The sequence below is a fragment of the Pteropus alecto genome, unplaced genomic scaffold (assembly GCF_000325575.1).
Source record: "Pteropus alecto unplaced genomic scaffold, ASM32557v1 scaffold34, whole genome shotgun sequence".
NCBI classification, from domain to species: Eukaryota; Metazoa; Chordata; class Mammalia; order Chiroptera; family Pteropodidae; genus Pteropus; species Pteropus alecto.
In genome coordinates this window covers 3,539,658-3,563,034 of record NW_006435763.1, presented here as the reverse complement: position 1 = coordinate 3,563,034, position 23,377 = coordinate 3,539,658, and the positions used below count along the sequence as shown (strand labels likewise).

The following is a 23,377-nucleotide window of genomic DNA, read 5'->3' as shown; positions in this document are numbered from 1 at the left end:
TTACAATAAATTCCAGATGTGTCAAAAGGATAATTCACTTCTTCTAACTTTGACGTTAAAGGAACAAAAATGCATGAGTCAGGGGTGGCAGGAAATTAATCTCCGTTAAGATGTCCCAGGCATTGTGCTCACCACATATTCATTACATGTCAACAAATCAGTATTTTCAGAAGGAAAGTTTTTTTCCTGTTCCTTAAAGAGATATGGTACAAAATAAAAATACTGAAAATATATTGAAGCTTCAGAAAGTAGGTTTACCAAGCACGTCAAACACAACAGCAGTTTCTAAGAGCAGTTCAGCTTTAATCATTTGTTCTACACAACAAAAAATAAACCACATTAAATATTCTCTGAATTTTAGATTATATTTACCAATGCACTGGTAAATATAATGCACTGGGAATCTATGCCTGTTCACTATACACTGTTATTTTTACTTTGCCCACAAAACGTTGAGGAAAATACTGAATAAACACACATTTTATTAAAAACGAACACACGAACTCTGTTATAAACTTATGTTCTGTTTCCCTCTCGTCCAAATCTTGGCTTATAAACTTTTAAAAAACAACAGTGGTGTAGGCTATCAAAAATCTGTGGATAAAGATGGTAAATTAAGCACTGAAGTTGAGAATTGAACAGGAAAGAGCTATAAACCCAAAAAGAAAGCGAATAATGAAGAAAAATGACAACTCATGTCAAGGACCGGATAAATTTTCATGTACTCAAGTTTGAGAAAAGAATTTTCCTAAAAACGTTGGTTTTTAAGAGGACATTTCTAGGTTACACTGAACACCAAAGAGAAGGGAATTTCCCTAAAGAATTTTCTGAGCCAAAGGAAAATCAAATTATGCTTGAAAAACAAAAGCAAAGACTAATAATGTCTGCGTCTCTCCCCCCGACCACTTCAGTGTAGGTTTTCCTGCTCAAGGCCATTTATTAATTCCATACTCTGTTATCTCAACACAAGCAAATCTAGACTTAACCCTCTGTGTTCCGATAGGTTGATAAATGGGACAATTATTTTCAGTCCCTCGTGAGCTGGGAACCTACACTTTGGAAGTATTCAAACATAGTCTCCTAAGCCTCAGATTGAAAAAACAGCAACTTATTGCCAAAAGGATATTATTTATGGCCACTATTAAAAATGATTTCTTTTTGTATAATTTAAGGAAATATCGAGAGGCACTACCATTTAAACAAACAAAACTGAAAATTATTTCTTGCAATATTTCATATGCTCAAATTTATATGCAAAAAAATTGTAAAATATAATATTGATCTCAAGTTTTTAAAAAAGGTTTTAAAAAAGCTAAGTATGAGTTCATAAGTAAACTGGATATTTACAGTCTTGAAAGAAAAAGGCAAAACAAAATGATGCTAGGAAATAAAGTGATATAGTAATTTTGCAACTGTGTGGCAAAAGTTCCTTTGCCAAAAATTCTTATATTGCAAAAGTTTCTAAAAAAAAAAAAAAAAAATCTGATAAAAGTAAATATATGATGGTTGCATTGAAGGCTTTCCACAACTGGGGACACAATGGGCTATATTTATTTTGTTGGCAGAGGAAGTGGCAGTGAGAGCCTTCCACCTACGATGACTATGTCAGAGTTCGTAATCCCAATACACAGGAGACCACACGTCTGTCTTCTAATGTCCAGCATGTACGATGGCAATAGCAGCACTTGAGAGTCAGAGGACACTGGCTCTCTAAATGCAATTGACACTTATCTCTGTTGTACTAGATAATAAGGACTGTTTAAAAGGGTCGCTCTAAAAAGAGCCGTTTTTGAAAACTTGGAGTGAAACTCTTATCAAAGAATGTGCTATGTTAGGATTTTCCTTTTATGTAATGAAAGAACAATAAAAAGCTGGTGGAATTATACAAGAGAAAAACAGAAATTACACAACTCAAGCAGAAGTGTTAGAATAGGGTGAAAAAAAATTATAATAATCATGACTATTTGAGGTGGCATGTCTACTTTAATGTACTTTTAACTCTCACTAAACTCTTAAATAAGACATACACACAAAAGTGAAAGCTAATATATGTATACCTGACATTTTCGTTTTTTATCTGCAAAGGTATATTCTTAGCCCTGGGACAAAATCAGTAGACCAAATCTTTATTTTTCCTTCCTTAAACTAATTTTTATTTGTTCTCCTCTTCTCTACTCTCCAAATCACTGTAGAGAGTTCTACAATTACCAGTACGGTTCCTGATACCCCTCAATTCATTCTTGTAGCACCCCTTGAATAGAGTTCAAAACTCACATATACTTTTACAGTATTAACATGTTAACATACCAAGAAATCAAGATGTCAATATGAGAGGTTCAGTTTGGAAAGGATGGTTAAAAGTACGTTGGTTAAAGTTGAAGACCATTTTGTGTTACACGGTCCTCTGAGTTCAAACAGTGTGACAAATAAAAACATGTTGACATTGATGAAACATTAAACTATGTGGTATGGCTAGCAGAACTGATGTCTATATCAGCTCTTGAGGTAGAAAATTTACTACTCATTAGTAAATATGTGAGCAATATCTAATATAATAATGTTTAAATATAAAAGCTTAAAAACGGCACAAAGATGCTATGAATGCCCTGTATGTACACCCCAGTAAAAAAGCTAAACTAAATCAGAAGGTTTAGAATGAGATCATTTTCCTTATGAATTTTTAACTATATTTCTTTAGAATTTTTATATAATCTATGCATTGATTTCCATTTACTTATAGTCCTTGTATCTCAACTCAGGGAAGGAAAACCAAATGTTATATTTTGGGCCACTCGTTTGCTCGTCCTCACACAGAGATGCAAGGATGACATACTCTGGCACAGGAACACGAGAAGTAGAGAATCAAAGAGAGGATGAGCTTACTTTGCGTTTCAAGATGATATAGTGCTGGTGGTCTTAGGATGTGTGAAGAGAGTCTGAGAAAAGAGGAAGTCTTAAGACAGGGGTCCTCAACCCCGGGGCCACGGAACGGTACCATTCTGCGGCCTATTAGGAACTAGGCTGCAGAGTAGGAGGTGATCGGTAGGCGAGCAAGTGAAACGGTCCCTAGTGCCAAAAAAGTTGGGGACTGCTGTCTTAAGAGACTCTGTAACTAGCCATTTGGGCTCCTAGAGATCTCCAGGATTTAGGAGGTTTAATATCTATCTGTAAAAACAGAATTTTAAGGGTTCCTCACTTAAACCATCAAATTCTATAAATATGTAATTCATGTTATGTTTTAAAAATACTGGTTTTGAACAAATGAGTGCTACATCTACATCTATTCAGGTGACTAGAAAATGAATCAGCCAGTTTTAGGGGTGGCTATCTTAAATTAGTGCGGAAGTTCCCATGAATTTTTCGTAGAGGCAGACAGGCGGGAGAAGTGTGTGGTTGAGGAAGATGTAGTAAAGACATCTGGTCCGAAACGGCAGAGCTGTCTCCCCAGTGTTCCGGGGGCCCCTCCACAGAGACCGGGGAGGAACACAATTGTGTGTTTTATCTGCCTGTGTAGGAAACATAAATTTCAGCTTGTCTCAAATGTGGCCTTCTATAAACACTTGTAGAAACTTTACCTGATCCTGACATACCTCACTGAAAAACGGAACACATGAACCCTGGCCTGGGCAGCGCAGGAAGGGAGGAGAGCTGGCATGGGCAAGGTAAAGGGTGCCTAAAAGCAAAGTTCAGGGAGGAATCTTGGCTTCTGGTCCACTGACCTAGGAAACAGACAGCACAATCATTAAAAACATTGGAAGAGAATGAAATACCGAGCTAATGATTAATAATGACCTATTATGGCTGGCAAAGAGCAGCTGAAAAGCGCAGTCATGGGCTAAAAAACAGCCACCATTGTTCATTTTTTCATCTTTCCTTTGGAGAGAATCTCCGCGTACGAGGTGTGAATGAAGTCATAGAGCTGCTTAGCGTTTGCAGCGTTCCCCAGAATACTTGCCAGCTTGTCTTGTGACAGGCTTGCTAGTTCTGCAATGTTCTTAACGTGGTTCATCAAGGAGCGACAGTTTTTGGCATTGACCCCTGGCATTTTTAACAAGAAGTCTTGGGGACCAGCATTATACTTTTCTGACTCAGGGAGGGTTTCGGAATCTGCTGTCACAGCCATGGCTGTCGCTGCGTCAGGCTGTGGCTTATTCTGCTTCAGCTCCTCGAACAGCTCCGCGGCTGTGTGAGGAGAGGGGCACCAGAGAATCCGGAGCCGGGGGAAGTGAAGGGTGAGGAGGGTGAGTTTGGAGCTAATGTCATTGCTGGAGATCTCTTGATGGAAGGCGCCGCGGGCCGTGAGAGAGAAGGGCTTACTGGGGTCAAACTCGATCAGAAGCACTGGCCGCTTGTAGAAGCGGGACATGGAGATGCACTGGCTGTAGAGGCGGCCGTTATTTAAAGAGCCGATCAAATCACTGATACTCTTGCGCTCCACACACATGTCTGGGGTCAGAATGTAATCTCCAACCTCTAAAGTCACTGGTTCAATGTCGATGCCCCGACGATGGATCAGAGATGGGAGTTCACTTCGAAACTCGCGCATATCCACGACTATAGTTTGCTGTGTACCCTTCTGTTCCTGGCCACCTATTGAGAAAAAGTGGCATTTTAAGTAATGTCACTGAGGATGAACTCTTGAAGATGGAATATAACAATTAAACTTTAAAATCTATGTTCTTGTTGTTAACCTCTGATGCATGGTTGCATAATACTATGTGTTACTGTTCCACATTTTTCTACATTTTCAAAAAGGTTTATATACAGAGTAAATAAAGGCACCAACTAAACTAAACTAATAGGAAGGTTAGAATCTATGGGCGGACCTTACTCAGGACGATTCACGAATACCAGCACGTGCTCTCGTCCTCCCTCAGCAGTCCCCCTATGGTCCCTTATCATTGCCCTGGCCGTATTCTACTGGTCACTCACTCCCCAGTTCAAGGACACAGCCTCACACATGGCAGATGCCTAAAAACGCTTGCTGAATAAGCTGCCTTATGAGCTGCTGTGAACGATTTTGGAGTTTCGAGTGCTTTTGTAGATGAGTCCAGAGATGGGAAAATGGAAGCAGCTAGAGAAAATAAGAGCACTTCAGAACACAGCTTCTCACACTCCAGTGAGCATGTGAATCACCTGGGATGGTGTTAAAGAGCAAATTCTTCTTTTTCTATTCCTATCACCCAGATTTACTCTTTTTAAAAAAAAATAAATTTATTGGGGTGACATTGGTTAATAACATTACATAAGGTTCAGGTGTACAATCCTATACTACATCATCCATATATTGCATTGTCTGCTCACCACCGAAGCCTAGTCCCCTTCTGTCCTCATGGATTTGACCCCCTTTACCCTTCCTACCTCCCCGTTACCCTCACTGCCCTTCCCTCTGGTAACCACCCTGCTGTTGTGTGTGTCTCTGAGTTTTTGTTTGTTTGTCTTGTTCGTTTGTTGCTTTCAGATTTATATGCCACACATGAGTGAAATCATGTGGTAAAGAACACTTTCTATATTTGGTCTGGGATAGGGCCTAAGACTCTGCATTTCTAACAAGCTCCCAGGTGATGTTAATAAACCGGTTTAAGGACTATACAAGGGCTGTTGCAGGCAGATTAATGGGCCCCAAAGATGTCCATATCCTAATCCCCAGGGCCTGTAAATATGTGACTTTATGTGGCAAAGGGACTTCACAAGTGTGATTAAATATGGATCTCAAGACTGGGAGGTTATTCTGGATTCTCCAGGAAGGCCAAGGGTCTTATATGTGAAAGAGGGCAGGAAGGTCAGAGCAGGGCTGGATTTGAGGGTGGAGGAGGGGGCCATGAGCCAGGGAATGCAGGTGGCCTCTAGAACCTAGGAGGGAAAGGGATTCTCCCCTAGAGACTCCAGGAGGAACACAGCCCTGCTGACACCTTCATTTTGGCCCAGTGAAACCCATTTGGACTTTGGAATTAGTGGCTGTTTCAAGCCACTAAATTTGTGGTAATTTGTTACAGTAGCAATAGGAAACTAACATAGGGCTTAGAGAACTAAACTCAAAAGGACAGACTTCTATAAATAGCTTTCTGTGTGGTTCCCATACCTCAAATCTATCTTCCTCATACTGCTTTACATTCTGAAGTTCTGCATGAAATGTCACCGACCTACTTGAATTAGTAAGAATCTTCTTCACACAGACCTAGATACTCTGAGGCAGTGTTTCCTAAAGGGATGATCCAAGGACCATTTCTATCAGAAGCCCCTGAGATGCTGATCCTATTTCACAGCCATTGAATCAGAATGTCTATGGACTGAGGCCTGTGAATCCACAGTTTTAACAAGCATCTGAGGTTATTCTTAAATATTCTGAGACCCACTGCTCTAACTGTGCTTGACCCCACCAAAGGTTAAAATATTGCTTTTCTCATGCTATGCGGCTTATTTCAGCTGCTGTTACAGGGAAATGGGAACGTGGGGAGTGGGAAATGGTTGTTCCTGGATCGTGGCACACTCGAATCCAGCAGGTCTAGGTGAATGCCACGTTTTGGATACTGGGCAGCAACGAGAGTACTACACACCTGGGGTCTGGAGAAGTGCCAAGAAGCAAGAAACAAATCCAGAAAGAGAAGTGGGGATGCACCGCAAACAACTTCTATTTATCTATGAGTTAAACTGGCTTCTTCCAGTTAAGAACCTAATCACCATTTACAAGTTTCTTTGCAAACGTACATTCTGAGCCTCGCCAACCACAGTTAAAAGCGACACTAGACCGTATCTAATTTCCAGGCTGGGGTACATGGAACACAACCCCACTTCTGTCACAGATGAGGAGCCTCAGATTCAGGAAGGACACATGGTTAATAAATGGCAGTTCTAAGACCAGGGTATGGGAGCAGACATCCATTTTTAAGTTTCTTGAGAAAAAACAAGTCTCTGCAGAAACTCCGGAACCTCACAGCCTCCTTGGCAGGCGGAGGGTGGGACTCACCTGCCTTGCGGGTGTCTGCGAGAACACCTGCAGACTCGGAGCCTCTTACCAGGTCCAGGTTTGTTTCGGTTCTGCCCTCTCTTTCTTCAGGGACAACCATGCTAGCTTTTTCCCTGGGGGAGAAAAACAGTTTAAACTTTTTTTTGAACAAATTTCAAAATTCCAGATTTTAATCTTTTCTAAATTATTTACATGACTGTAGTGGTAAAAGAGAATACAAGAAATACATTAGAAGTAATTATGCCCACGTGATGAGTAAAGGAAGAAGAAAGAATTTCTTGGCTGGGTGCTACTTCTGAGCTCCCAGAGTTAAAAAGCTGTTGATTATTTTCTATGCTATAGGTCCTTTAAACAATTTCAGACATAAAATAAGCATAATAAAATGCCAAAGAGAGATTATTGAGACTTTTAATAAAACATGCTAATGTGTTATTGAGTATTACAAATAATTTAAATCACTTATATTCCTATATTTCCAGAGTAATCATAAATAGGGATGGTTAAAAATATCAATGATTAAGAAAATGAAAATATATATACATAGAACTTTGATTTTAAAAACTCCAGGTGGGAGGCCCCATTAGATGTTCTCAATTTTAATACAAGAAAACAAATTTCCAGAAGAGATTTAAACAAACAAAAGAAATCAACATCTCAGGTCATGCGGTACAGCAGCGTTGATTCACGCACTGGCACACTTATTTAAAAACCTTCACAGCGTGCCACTGTGTGCTGTGCCAGGTGCTTTGGATATAAATATGGTTACATGATAATTCCTGTCTTCAGGTAGTTCAGTACCTTATACCTGGTAGGTCAACAGGACTGTGCAGTCATAACTAAGATTTGCAATCAGGAACTACAATCATGACAAGATCCTCAAGAACCAAAGAAAAGTAAGCAGGTTTGCTATTGTCCTATTTTTTAAAACAAGTATAGTATGCCATATTCAATTCATGAAACAGCAAGTACTATGTGTCCAATTTGTGCAAGGTATGACAGAAAAGATGCATAAAGCTGGTCTCTTCCTTTGTAGGGCTTGCAACAGAGTTGAGAAAACAAAGCAACCATGAAAAAAAAAAGTAGAACTGACAAACTGTAACAAAAGAAACTAAGGTAAGGTGAAACAGAAGAGGGATCTTCACTATTAACTAATAATTCCGACAAGGATTAAAACGAAGATTTTCCAGTTGAAGGAAATGAAACTAGATGGACGAATTTTCTAAAGGTAGTTTTAGAGCAGGGTACCACCACCAAACTATAACTGCTCAAGAATAGAAATCATAAATTTAAATGTGATACTATTTGAAACGATAACAAATGCAAAGTTACAACATTTTATACATAGATCATAAGGGGACACACAATAGTTTCAGCTCCCCTTTTCCTCTTTGTTCTCAATACTAGTGTCAAGTGTTGTCTGCTGAAAACTTCTTTGCAATGACAATGGCTCTGGGAGCCACTCATGACTGCTAGACTCTTTATTTCTATTTACTTTATTGGCTATGCTACATATCACACATGGGGCAGCCCAATTTCCTGATTAATTTCTACTCTGTGAGTGGCTATACAGCAGGTTACAGACCAGACTCCAGATGCTCCATACTCCCTGGGTTTGAAATTATTTACTGGCTTTGTGGCCTCATGCAAGTCATTTAATTGCTCTGTGCCTCAATTTCATCCATAAAATGGGGATAATAAATCCGAGCTCAAAAGACTGTTGTAAGAAATATACAATTTATGTAAGGCTCTCAAAACAGTGCCTGGCATGTAATCAGCACTATGTAAATGTTAGTTGTTATTATAAATGTACTTTTCTTATAATGTGGTAACCTCATCCCCTCATTATCCCTGATTATGCTAAAAACGAACAGTTATTTTCAAGTGATTCTACAACTGTTTCAATTAATATTGTTAAATAAAACTGCTAGTTTACCATAAAATGTTATAACTGCAAATTGAATCCGTGAAGAGTCTTGAAATGAAACCACGGTTGTGAAGAAAATATTGTCTTCCTAACCAGCAACTCAAATTATTTAACAGAATTAACCATAATTATAAATATTCAGCCCCTTGCTTTCAACATTTAACTTAATTATTCAAGTTACCCTATGCGATAGGCACACGATAATTTTTAAAAATTCAGATTCCTATTTCTACTTAATCTGAAGTACTGAGGTTTCATATTTCTGTTTTGACATCTTCAATGAGATCTGAGTGGCTTGTACAACAGGACATTATAGGGAGGAGGCCCTAAACTCAAAGTCTTCAAATGGGCATTGATTCAAACCCTGATGCTAATCCATTTTGTGATTGTACTTTCTAACTGTGACATTTCAAATAAACTTCCTTTGAAAAACAGTGAGCTCTCCAAAACTATGTATATTCAGAATGTTATTCTAATTTTTCTACCCAGGTAGCATTTTATTATCAATACTTAGAAATGCAATCTTTCTTCTCTTTACTTGTCATTCGTAATCTACTGATCTTGAGTCTACTGATCTTTAGTCCCGTCAAAAGACCCTTTCGCTGCTAGCCAGTTTAATTCATTCTTCTCTATTTAAATAGTCGCATTGTTTTGTTCCTACACCATCATGCAGGGAGGTCCTGGCAAAAGCACATTATCTTACTCTCAAATTAAATTTTCCTGTAAGTACAGGCTCAGTGCAAATGCTCTTACAGCGATGCACTTCACATATATTTTGCTTTTCAAAACAAACACTTCTCACATTCCCCAGGTTTTCTGGAAAAGGAAATATCTTAACATTCTAAATAGTGTAACTATCTGACCTCTGTGTAATATGGGAAGATCTAACTTACAATAAGTAGGCAATCGGCATTGAGAGAGATTAGAAAATTATGCCAGACCATGAATAAAATTACATTAAAATCTGGTATGGAAATTACTATATAGATTGAAAAGTAGGAGACAGTCTGTATTCCAGGTTCTGCCAAGTGAGCTTTCCAATGCGAGCCGGGCTTATCCACATCTCACTACTGAGCCCTTTGATGTGCAGAATCACATTGTATAAACCAGGGAGAACATGGGTCCCCAACACCTTGCCACAATCTCCTACATGTACTCTTTTGGGGGTTGGGTTCCCTGACGTACTGGACAAGAGGCAGCCTTGTGAAGGAAGCCTGGAGCCTACTCAGCCTTTCAGGTGTCCTCCTCTTCATCTTAGACCAGGTGCCTTTGGCTGGGGTAACTCAGTAGGCCTGGGCTGCTCAAACTCTGCACATTCCTAAGAAAGGCCTGTCTCCTTCTGAATGGGCCTTCGCCAGCCTCTGGGAAATGAGCTCTGATCCCCTGGAATATTCTGCCTGATAAAAGGGTTTTTGTGTGTCCGAGGCCTGGGGCCACATAGCACCAGCTGGAGCAGATGCTTTATGCTAACAATGTGATTTATGGCGAATACCTGTTTATGCACTGGGGTCAGGGGCTGGGGTGGAGTCTGTCACGTGGGTACTCTGTGTCTACGTGACTGACCCCCATTAAAAACGTTGCGCCTCATTGCTCAGATGAGCTTCTTTCCCTGTTAACAACACTTTGTGTGTGATGTCACATACTGCTGCTGGGAAAATTAAGCACATCTGTGACTCCACTGGAAGAGGACACCCGGAAGCTTACGCCTGGCTTTTCCTGGACTTCCCTTGGCTTATTTTAACCTGTGTCCTGTTGCTGTAATAAACCATAACTGTGTGTATACCTGTTTTTCTGATTCCCATGGGTCCTTCCAACCTTAGGGTAGTCTTGGGGACCCTAGACTACCAATAACATAATCTGAGTATTTTAGCTCTATGTGCTCATTTGTAACTTGGTGACAATTACTTTAATCAGAGAAGCCTTAGGCAGAGGATGTTTTAAAAAGGGTGAAGGAATGATTAGGAGGTTCTGGCCCACATCCAGTATCACCAATTCTTTCTTCCACCTCCTAACTATCTCTTAAATCTGTTCCCTCCTCTCCATCGACAGGGTCCACATCTTACCAGACAACTGCAACAGCCTCCTTATAAGTCCTAAAGCCTTAAAAAATTTAAAAAAAAAAATTTTCCATTATACTTGACATAGAATATTATATTAGTTTCAGGTGTACAGCTTAGGGATTAGACATTTATATAGCTGGCAAAGTGATCTCCCTGATAAATCTAGTCACCATCTGACACCATACATAGTTATTACAGTTATTACTGCTATTACATACAGTTATTACGTAGCTATTAGTGACTAGACTCTCTATGGTGTACTTTACGTCCCCAGGATTATTTTGTAACTGCCGATTTGTACATCTTGATCCCTTCACCTTTTTCACCGAGCTTCGCTCCTCCCACTCCTCTCCCATCTCGCGTCCCTCAATTTGTCCTTTGTATTTATGAGTTTGTTTCTGTTTTGTTTATTCGAAGTCCTAACCCCTTCACAGGCCTCTTGCTCTTCTGAGCCTTCACACACACCCATGTTCAACACAACACTCTCGTCCACCTCGTCTACCTAGCAACTAGCACACATTCTTCCTTTATCAACTTAAACGTCACCTTTTCAGTGAAGCCATCCCTGATCCCCACACTGGGTTGGGTCTCTATGACACACTTTCTTATCACAGCCATCTCTTTTACCTTTGCAGCCAGCAGCCCTCTACATGTCTATTTATTAGAATATTTAAGCTTTGTCTTTTACACTAGAAGATAAGCTGTAGGAGGGCAGAGACTTTTTCTGCTTCCTGTAACTTCAGCCCTTTACTATTCACACAGGGCTTGCCACATAATAGATGCTCAATAAATATCTGTTGCCTGAGCTTGAAAGAGTGAGGGTCTGGAAGACACAGAGAGGCACTAAAAGGTAGTCTATATAAACCTGGTTGGCTATAACGCTTTCTGAAATATTTTTTCAAAAAACATATATACACACATATGCCATATAAACCATTCCATAGAGCACGTTAATACAAAATATATTTTCATAGGTCAAAAGGACTGACCAATAATTGTATGACTAGTAGCTGGAAGAATCCACGGCCAAGGCATGTCGCAGTCACAGAGGGTGGGAAAAGAAAGGAAAGGTGATGCCCATGTACTGTGCTGAGCCCCTCCATAAGGACTCAGTGGCACTGATTCAGTAAATACCCCCATTTCCAGGAATGCACGCCCTGGACAAACTGGGCTATTTTATGCATATACAGCTAGTATTGAATGATGGTTGTCCATTTTGAAATTTTGTCTAGGGCCCTGGCAGGCTAACTGCCACTAAAAATGATTTCTGCCTTCTCGTTGTCATTGATACATTGCCACTGTCTGAGGCTTGGAAGATGGGTCTGGTCTGGTCACATCCAGTCAGGCCATGGTCTCCTCTGGTCTAGCTTTTTCTGGCTCAGCTCAAGGATGCTCTACCTGGCCTTTGCCCTGGCTTCTGAGGTCCCTTAGAGATCATCTGCTCCATCTTCCCTCATCGAGCTGCAATTCCCTTGACAGCATCCCTGGTGGGAGGTTGTCGGATTTCTCAAACACTTGCAGGGGTGAGAGGTAGCCATCCAGTTTGTGAACGTCTCACTTAGAAACACCTTCCTTATGTTAAACTGAAAAGCCTTTTCTATTTGGATTTGGAACATTAAAGGGCACTCATTCTCAAAAAAATGTACATATATTCTGACAAATGTTACACCTTTCAAAAATATTTTCCCAGAGTGAGTCTATTGATCTGGACTGACTCGGGTTATAAAAGTATTTCCCAGTAAATGGCCAAGCGGCTGCCTATCCACAGACAATGGAACTTGTACAAGGAGAAAAAAAAAACCATAATCTAAAGAATGGGAAAAATTTTGTTCATGGGGGAGGAGGGGAGATATTTAAGAACATATTTCTTAGAAAAGTAGTGTTTAGGTTACATTTCTCACGTTCAATGTTATATTTCTTTATAAACAGCAAAGCAGTTCTCATCGCTTTTCTAATATTCTCTTAAACCACCGGAAAGCAAGTGGAGAAGATGGAGAAGAGAGAGAAGAGGAAAAGGACACAGGTGCTGATCCATGTCCTGGTTTATCTGGACGTGACCCTCCCCAACTTCTTCCCCGCTCCATCTTCCCAGAGGGCTATTAGATACCCCACCCCACCTCCACCCCCAGAGAGGCCTCTGGATCTCGAAAGGCCTTCAATGTATTTTGTGCTTTCGCGCTGATCTCTGTTACCTTATGAGTTTTTCAAAAGCTTCTTTTTCCTTCCGCAAAGCAGTGAGATAGCGTTGTTCCTCAGTTGAACCTCCATATATGAGAAAGTAAACCCTGTAAGTTAAGACAGAATTCTTTTAATCTGCAGAATATAACTTTTAATCCCTGAAAACAAGAGCATAGCATTTGAAATCAGCAACCTGAAGTGTTCAAATAATAAATATTTGACTTAAGGATGAAAGGTTCCATTAATCACATACTTACTGAAATTAAGCTGCCCAAATCCCACCTGTTAAAGGTCTTATTACCACATGGATTTTTTTTTTTTTCTTTCGCCAAAAGGAGGAACAGAGTTTACATAAACACTGAAATATAACTATAGGGATAGAATAATTCTTTCCTCATAACTATAAAAAAATTAGGAAACACAAAATCTTACTGGCTTCTCTTTTTTCAATTTTTCTTTGCATCTCTGCCAAACAAGCATTAACAAAGTTGGCTGGTAGTTATAAGAACCAGTTTATGAAAGTTCACGTTAGTGAAAAATAAACAAATGAAATCTATATGACCTTTATCTTTGCAAATAATTTCTCAGTTCTTTTTTGTGTCTTAACAGAACCGAGTCATCACACATTTTACATAAACATGCAGACACTGAAGACATATGAATTATATCAGGTTCCTCAAAAAATAATTTGATATATGCTTTTCTATTAGACAAGTTCTGCTTTTCTGTGCTGTTTATTGCTAAGAAGACGAATTAAGCACCTCTTCTGTCCCTTTTCTTCATCTTCTAGCAGATATTTTCCCTTTTTAGCCCTTGGGCGTTCTTTTAGATTCCATTTCCCTAGATTACATTTCTTCCAAGTGTGAACAGGGAAGAGACCATTGGACGATGAGTCCAGTTCCCCGAATGTGCCATGTGGCCGAGGGGAAGTCACTCACCATTTCTGGGTCTCAGTTTCCCACTGATAGAGCAAGCAGTTGAACTCCCAGGTCCCTTCTGATTCTGACACTTTGTTTGCAAATATCACACTAGTGTATTCTCAGGCAACAAAGAACACACAAGTTATCTACAAAGCTGATCAACAGCAAAGTATGAAGAATTTGCCAGCCTATAATTATTTTACCAGTTTCATCTAATCTCTTCATCCTGCAATATTCTTGATCCACCTCCTCCATTCATCTCTACTAGGAAAGGCTGTATTAATTAAAGTGCTAGAAAAAATTTCTTTTGGCTCTGTTTTTGGTTCAGGCTGAGTTCAGGATATTAATTTTGCTGTTTATTCCCCTCAAATAACTGGCGAGCCAGAACACTATATTCTTTGCAAGGCATCATTTTCTCATCTGGCATTTCTGTAGATTTTTCTTCTGATATTTCTTGAAACTCAAGAAAACTTAGTGCAATAATTCCCCTAATACTTTAGGTTTACGGTAATGTAACTTAGAGTCGCTTCTTAAAATGTGTAAGAAAGACATTTTAGAATGCTGAAATTACTTAGCTGAGTCATATTAATTGTGGGAGAAGTCAGGATATTATACATTTCCTGGGTTTCTTCAGATATAGTGCCCTGGAAGCTACAGGGCAAGGTAAAAGAACACGGTGCGCAGGCAGAGCGGCAAGGACCGAGCGCGCGAGCAGGCCTTGGGTTCGCTGAGATGCCAGACTGGACTTCCTTCCTGTGCGAACTGCCCAGGTTCATCAGAAAGCAAAATAAGGTTTCATACACTTAACCAACATCATGGCAACAGAATGTTAACTATTAGAAAAACCACATGCAACTGGTATAGTTTCTGGGTTAAATCCTAAAGAACAGTGACAGCGAAGCCTTCAAGACACAGTGCATTCTCTTTAGAACTTGCCTCAGAGGTTTCCCAGGCCGACTCGCCCTGTAAATTTCAAGCTGACGAACGAACGTTAGCTCGGCGTCATACAGGACCACGTATCTCGGCTCCACTTCATGGAGTACCCTGGTCAGAGCATAGGGGTCACTACAACCCAGAAGTGGGTGGATGATGGTGAGGGGATCTTTCAGGATTCCATAAGCGGCATCAGATGACAAGTTTAGAACAAATTCCTCGTGCTTAATTTCTTGCAAGCAGCTTTCCGGGCTACTGCTTAAGTCTCTAGGACATCCTTCCTGGCTGTCCCCTTCCTCCCCCAGTTCTTCAGATTTCCCCATCATTTGAGTTAAAGTTAACCTTTGTTTTTTCTTTTTGAGAGTCCTTTCTTTGGCAGAAGACCTTTCTTTGTTTTGGGGGTCTTTGGGTCTTTTGTTAGATTTCATAATCCTCTTTGAGCTGTCCTCCTGTCTGAATTGTTTCCACACTTCTTCAGCTTTGCTGTCCTTCTCAAAGGTTTTCCTGTAGAGTCTCAGCAAGAAGGCCTCTGCCCCGACAGCAATATACTCTCTCAGTTGGGAACATGTTCTGTCATCGCTTGCACAAATAAGTACTTGACCTAAAATTAGAAAACAATGTCATGTTACTATTACCTCACTTCTCCTATTACCCATAGGTCCCTGTGCCCCCTCCCCCAGGAGGAAGACACATCTTACCCCTTGGCGTTGAAGATACAACATTTACAATTTATTTAAAAAGGGTCTTAGATGCTTACCGAATGCTTTTTCCTCTCTGGCAGGATTACTTGAATCTTTTGAGTAAAGTTGAAACCAGAAATATTTAGAGCCTTATGAAAGTAGAGCCACCGTATAATGGAAGATTTAAAGAAGCTCTTTTTAATGAATAATTTTCCAGAGGATCTTATACACCAAAATAAATTCCAAATGGATTACAGAGTCAAATGTTAAATATTAACTTATAAAAAAAAAGGTGACCAATTTTCATTTTTCTTGCTAGAGATGATTTTCTAAGCTTCAGCAATGAAAGGAATCTCAGAAAAGATTTAAATCTATAAGCTAGGATTGATTCTTTAAGAATAAAAATTGTGCCTAAAAAAACTAAAGGCAAAAAACAACTTTATGCAACAGCTCTGATAAATGTTAGTATCTCTGATATATAAAAAGCTGATACAAACTGAGGACTCAGCCTAAATTGGCAAAGGAAACTAAATTCACAAAAGAGGAAATGCACTTGAGAAGATGTCAAGCTCATCAAACATTAAGATTTAAAACAAGATATTTTTCTCCAATCAAATTAATAAAATTGTTATACATATATGTACATGCACACATGCAAACTGACTCTAGTCATTGTTAGCTAAGTGAAAGAGATAAGCTCTTATACTGCTAGAAAGAAAGTTGATAAAAACTTTCTCTAAATCAATGTGGTAATAGGTCTTAGAAGCTTTAAAAATATTAATATCATTTGACTCATTAAATTCTATATCCAGAAATTATATCTACCTATGACTTCACCAATGTGAAATAGAAAATACATCAAAAAGAAATAGGAGGAAATATGCCAGTGTTAACAGTGGCTACTAGTCATCATTTTTTTCCCTCTCTTTTTTCTTTATATTTTTTATTTTTTCTAGATGAGCATGTATGATTTTGGGTCTTAAATCACAGCACCAGTCTACGGCCATGCCACCCTGAATGTGTCCGATCTTGTCTGATCTCAGAAGCTAAGCAGAGTTGGGCCTGGTTAGTACTTGGATGGGAGACCACCTAGGAATACTGGGTGCTGTAGGCTTTAAAAACAAAAATCACAGCACCATAAGATCTGGAATGATATCCCCTGCATATTTATTAACATAAGGATTATGTGCTTGCCTCTACTGCTTTGTGATAGTTCAAAGACTCAATAGATATTTAAAAACTATTTTCTTTTATTTTTTATCTGGCTTTATTTTTTAAATTTAGTTCAGGTTTAGTCTACTGTGCTAATTTATTGGTATACTCATATTTAAATGGAATAGGCTTAAAACTTGCAATTATTTTAGGACTCAGTCAATGTCACTCCACAGAATAGTTTAGGCTTCTTTAAAAGGTAACTTGCTGAGAACATAAAACATAAGACTCTAGCTTTCTCCTTGGGGATTCCAGATTTTAAGCCTGGTGAATATGTATGTGGAGATTAGCAACATCTTTAAATAGAAGTTCTGAGAATGCAACTAGTAAAAAAATCTGCTTTCGTGGATTTACAATGATTCACCTTGGAGAAAATCACACCAAATAAAAAGGGGGTTGCCGCTAGGATTTCTGTTCATTTGGCATTTATCTATCTATATTTTATAAACAAAATAGTAAGTTATTTTTAAAGAGCCAATCAAAAAGACTCCTTTTCTTGGTTTTGAAAGCAGATGTCATCATCCCCTTTTTCCTACCTGGACCACCAAGGGCTTCACTCTCCATATTTTCTGCCTCAATTTCTTTCAGTACTTCGGTCAGCGCTTCCCACTTTGGGCTGCTTTCTAGGACCAGTTCCTTTTCTGTATAGAAATAAAGGATGATCTCATTCTATGAGATAATCTTTATCCATAAAGTATCGCAAAGGCTTTTAAAACAACAGATAACACAAGTATCATTCCATAAGCTCATTCCTTTGAGCTTCCTTCATAATGCCACATAGAATTTGCTTTCTTGAAAAAGGTATCCTTATGGTAGAAATGAAAGAAAGAGAAAAGACACTTCAAACTAACAGTACTACAGGTTTCATAATGCCATGATAGAAACTGATATTCACAGTCACTAATAAGAGATGATTTCGTGTTAGTTGTCAACTCTGATGTTATATACCACTTGCTATACAAAATAAAGGAATCAGTAGAAAACGACAGCATTTTTTCTAAAATCCCCATTTTTTTTACAATCTTAAACATGAAATAGCTGTAGACAACAATTAAACTTTTATTTACATCACTAATATATTTAATTAAGTTTTGAAATAGACCTTTGAATTAGAGAGTAAATACTAACCATATCCTATGCCTTAAAAAACCAATGATATTTTTGTTGTTGGGTTGTATGAGTTCTTTATATTTTTTAGATATTAGCCTTTTATCAGAGGTATGCATCATTTGCAAATATCTTCTCCCATTTAGTTGGTTGCCTTTTTGTTTTGTTGATAGTTTCTTTTGCTGTGCAGAAGCCTTTTGGTTTGATGTGGCTTGAGAGTACCATGATAAGTGAAATAACTCAGACGGAAAAGGACAGAACCATATGATTTCACTCATATGTGGGATATAAAACAGAAAGCAACAAATAAATGACTAAAACAAACAAACAAACTGATAGACACAGACAACAGTATGGTGGCTACCAGTGGGGAAGTTGGGTGGGGAGAGGACCAGGAGGGTGAAGGGGGTCAAATATGTGGTGATGGGGAGACTTGACTTTGGGTGGTGAGTGCACAATGTAATATGCAGATGATGTATTACAGAACTGTACTGCTGAAACTTATGTAATGTTATTAACCAATGTCACCCCAATAAATTTAATTAAAAAACAATAATATTTATTATATCTAGTAGATAAGCGTTGTTGGAATAAAAATCTATATTTGCTTCATTCTAGTATACTTATGTTCTTTAAAAGCTAAAGGGGTGTTCCACTAAGACTTTAAGTGCCCCAAATAGCAATTACTCTTAAGTTAAAACAAAACCAAAAACAAAAACAAAACTACAGTTCTTATGTAGCAGTAAGAATATCTTGATCGATACTTGGCACTTGTTATTTGGAATCTTTCGGTAATGAATTCTAAGGCTTCATATGGTGAAACTTTCTAACGTACATTACATATATTACATATAACCTACAGGCACACACTTTTCACATGGCCAAAAAGATATTTAAAATTATAGTGTAACTTCATAAGCAATTCCACACCAAACACTTAAATAAAAAACACTTTTAAAGACAAGCCCATAAAATACCTTGCTCTTCTTTAATCTCCACTTTTTCAGACGTTTTGCCTTTTTTACTTATTTTGGCATCTGGAACACGATAAACCCTTGCTCGAGCATTTACAAACATCGAGGTACTAGAGTCGAGAAATAGCCAACCTAATGTGAAAAGTTAAAAAAAAAACCAACCTTCAATTTATAGTTAATTTTCAAGACTCTCTGATGGTCACACAAGCTCTATATACACCTGGCGGCCATCTTGTTCTCCTCCGAGCCATACCTTCTCCCTTACTGTGGCCTCTGTCACTGTTGGGCTAGATCGGTGGTTTTCAAAGTGTGGGCTACAGATCCTTGGTCTCAAGATATTTTCAGGGGGGTCTGTGACCTCAAAACTATTCTCATAATAATACTAACTCATTATGTGACTTTTCCTTTGATGGTGCAAAAGCACCAGTGGGTGACATTGCTGGTGCCTGAGCACAATCAGGCAGTGGAACCAAAGTTTACTAGCGGTCAACGTATGCTTCATTTCTATGCATCTGTAGTTTATTATTTAAGAATGTCCCTGTCGAAGCAGTTAAAATTATTAGTCACCTTAAATTTTGGCCTCAGGGGCCCATGGACCACACTTTGAAAATCACTGGCCTAGCCAAACACCGAGAGAGGCCACAATAGTGGGAGGCAGATGTGGCTGTATGAAAGCAAGATGGTGGCCAGTTACATGTGCATGTTGCCCTACAAACCTCTTCTCTTTAGTCTTCACACTCTAGCTGATGAAATCCCATGCTAACTTGCTGTTTCTTTGGGGAAAATGAATTTTAAGTTCTTAACAACTAAACTTCTGGCACACGACTTATTTGGGGAATGCCTATAATATAGTCAGTCTTTTCTAGAAATAAAACTGCTCAGAATGGATGTGAGTATTTATTATTATATAGAAGTTAAGTAGGCAGAAACATTAGCTATCAATAGAATCTACATCCTTGTGCTATGAACATAAAATGTCATTTTAAACCTTAGTATACCATGTAGGTGAATATAGAACTCCCCACACCTGATTCTCCAACAGAACTAGAACTTTATTCAAATCGGCTCCTAGAATAAAATAATATTATTATTTTTTCTCCCACCTGAGTTTTGACCAAAAGCCTTCTCTGTTGCTCTCAGAGATTCTAGAAGATTAAGAAATGTGATACAATCATACTGAGAGAGATATTGCAGCAAAGTACGTAATATCTTCAAATCTTGAACCAAAGATTTCGTCTTGGCTCCAAGCTGGTGCCACAAAGGATCCAGATAATGGCGGATTGTCTAAAACAAGAATAAAATTGAGTACTGCTAAAATATGTTCAATATAGTATTAATAATATAGATTATACTTTCAATAAACATTGTCCCCTGTATACCTAAAAATGGTTAAAGTGGTATATTTTATGTTATGTCTATTTGACTACAATAAAAGAAAATCCAAAACATTATCTTCCAAGAAAGTGGATAGAAAATTTCAGTTCATAAGGTTCTAATAATGATGCTTAATTTTTCAAATACAGAGAATGTCTTATCACTATAATCTTTGTGATCAGGTAGAGTCAATTCATAATTATCCATATTTACATTATTAGTCAGAAGAGAAAAGGCCTGATAAACATCAAATAATCAAATATTTGTTTTTAGGAAGAGTCAAAGCATGTAGCTCAGACACATTCAATTTCTGCCAAGTTTAGCTGTGACCCTATCCTAGACAGATGAAGTTGTGGGACCCATTTGGATGATTCAGCAGAAAACCAAGGAAACTACATGACATCAAATTAAATAACAATATATCTTAATTTGTTGGTATAAAACATCTGTTTAGTTTTTTTTAAGGTGTTATTCAAGGATGGAAAAATATTGGTTAAATTAACAGTTAATCGACTAAATTGTTAATAAATTGACTAACTTTGAATATTTTTTATGATCCTAAAATGCAGAACAACTTTATGTATATACTACATAAGGATCCACATATCCACAGCTATATATACCCATTTACTTCACAAACTGATTCTGTAACTAAAAAGGATATTATCTGTAGCATGATATGGAAGCAGTATCACTATATGGCATCTTACCTAACAAATTTAATACTGAGCAGGAGTACTATTTGGATGACCATATAATTTATTGTCTAAACCAGGAATCTTGTGAAAATGAAATGATACTGTTCATAATTACTCCAGGACAATAGGCAGATCGTCAACAGGCAGACTGCCCTGAGACAAACTGGAACATATAACTACATGCCTCTTTTGTAAAATCATCTGCAAAAGTTCAATTTTCTAAAAAGATGTAAATTACATCTATATTTAGACTTGGTTACTAAGAGAATACTTAAAACAATACTTTGACTTTTACTAGCCAGGGGATGATAAACAGATTTCGTACAAAACATATTAGGCTATATTTTGTTTCTCTGGGGACATACACATTCTATTAAAAGAACGTGAAGTTTTTTTGTTTTTTGTTCTTTTCTTTTTTGGCTTCACCATGTATTAAATTACAATAAACTTTATTTTAAGAATGAGGAGTGAAACACATGAAATTAGTTTTATGCATCATTATTTCATGGTAAAATGACTTTTTGGAAGAATCAGAGAAATGAGGAGCTAAATTTTTCCTTTATAATCACTTTGTATTATTTCTGGTGACAAAAAGATTGATTCAGAGTTTAAAAGACAGCAACTTATTCTAACAAAATATAAAAGAAACAAAAAAGCTGCCTGGAATTCTTAAAAAGTCAGCATTTTCTGGGTCTATAATTCAATCTTAGACATTTTATGTATTTGTATTAATATTAATCTTTGATGAAAAAAATTAGAATAAAAATTCCTTGAACTAAAGTCTTACCATTTTCTCAATTCAGAAAGTAATTTTAAGACAGAACAAGTTTCATATTCCTCAGTAATGAAAACTCGTCCAAATTATTTTTATTCCAAACAAGAGATCATAAATTCTGAAGCATTCTTATGTAAAAATCTTCTACCTGTAGATATCCAAATGTCATTTCAGAGCAAAAAGGTTATTTTTCCTCTTTTTAAATTATACTTAAGAGGTAATCACTGTAAAAGTCAGAGTTGCATTATATGTCAATCCACATATTTCACTACAAATTATTACTCTCCAGTAAACCAAATAAGCTAAATTTTAAATCACCTCCAAAATAAATATAAATAACAGCAAATTCCTTTTAAGAACACTGTACATATTAAAATACCCTGCATTCTTAAAAATTATAACATAAACCATGCTTAAAAATGAGAAGAAATAGAGTACCTTGTCAAAGGGTTTTCCAATTGCATTTTCTAAAGATAAATCTTCAACTTCAAGTGATGGATTATGGCATTTCAGCTCCTTTAGACATGCATTTAAAATGTCCAGTATAGCAGTCTGTATGGCAAGCATGGCAGGTGTCATAGAAACATGAATTTCTACAACTTCAGGTTTGTGATGTTCTAAAAATGAGTTTACTGCTACATGGAACCTAAAGAGACAAATAATTTTCAAATATTTTCTAGAGTTTCAACAGGTACGTATTTCTGGTCTTGGCTTAATACTCTAATAGTTTTTTGTAAATGAATTAAGAAATGGAAAGCAAAATGACAATGTTTTCAGGAATACTTTTAACCTCAATGAGTGGAAATTATTCAAATTAAGGCAGAGGTTAGCCAATGATGGTCTGGGCCAAACCCAGTGGCCTGTTTTTAGAAATAGTTTATTGGAACACGGCCACACCCATTGTTCACGTAGTGTCTATGGCTGCTTTCATGCTATGACAGCAGAGTTAACTGTGACCACATGGCCTGCAAAGCCTATATCTTCACAATCTGGACATTTCTAAGAAAAGTATGTTGATTCCCAAAATAAGGTATAATCAAGAAAAGAAAAAGATCATTACAACTCTTAAATACCATATAGTCTAACCACAATACCTATTAGCGTAGGTTGTTAAATGTTTAAAAATGGAAACCTTCTCTTTTTCCTAGAAATTTACAGTAATTCTTCAAAATCCTTGTGCTTTATTTCCCTGATAGGTAATTTTCAAAGTGGAAGTGAGCATCTTAGCCAATAAATTTGTAGTCCACCTACAGCTGCTATGTATGTGAGTCGCTAGATAGATCCCTGGGGGTTTCGCTAAGTGGACAAGAAAGGACAAACTGGCTGCATTTGGATGGATTTAATGGGCTACTAGAAAGATAACAATCAAATCTCCTTTTAAATGAATCACAAATGTGGTGACCATACAGTATTTATATTTGGATATACTTGTTATGAACCTGACTAGCACGTATCAAGTCCAATTATAGTAAATTTTACATTACTTTAAAGTGAAAAATTAAATAACAGGAGATCCTCTTTCAGAAATTTATCACATGATGCTATTTACCTTGGCCACAGATACAGCTTCCTTAC

General features: G+C 37.7%; 1 protein-coding gene and 1 pseudogene across 1 annotated transcript in view; one reads left to right on the top strand and one right to left on the bottom strand.

Annotated features, from left to right (window-relative positions):
- Positions 1-282: 282 nt before the first annotated feature.
- Positions 283-23,377, bottom strand: part of ERCC4 (ERCC excision repair 4, endonuclease catalytic subunit) — a 28,234-nt gene continuing 5,139 nt past the window's right edge. The window contains 9 exon segments of the mRNA XM_006910896.3: positions 283-4,590; positions 6,968-7,080; positions 13,144-13,236; positions 14,986-15,583; positions 17,411-17,515; positions 18,959-19,087; positions 20,059-20,239; positions 22,241-22,448; positions 23,352-23,377. The exon segment at positions 23,352-23,377 is cut by the window's right edge and continues 33 nt beyond it. Coding sequence (XP_006910958.1) covers positions 3,857-4,590; positions 6,968-7,080; positions 13,144-13,236; positions 14,986-15,583; positions 17,411-17,515; positions 18,959-19,087; positions 20,059-20,239; positions 22,241-22,448; positions 23,352-23,377 — 2,187 coding nt within the window. The 3' untranslated portion in view covers positions 283-3,856.
- On the top strand, positions 16,658-16,776 carry LOC112479153 (annotated as a pseudogene).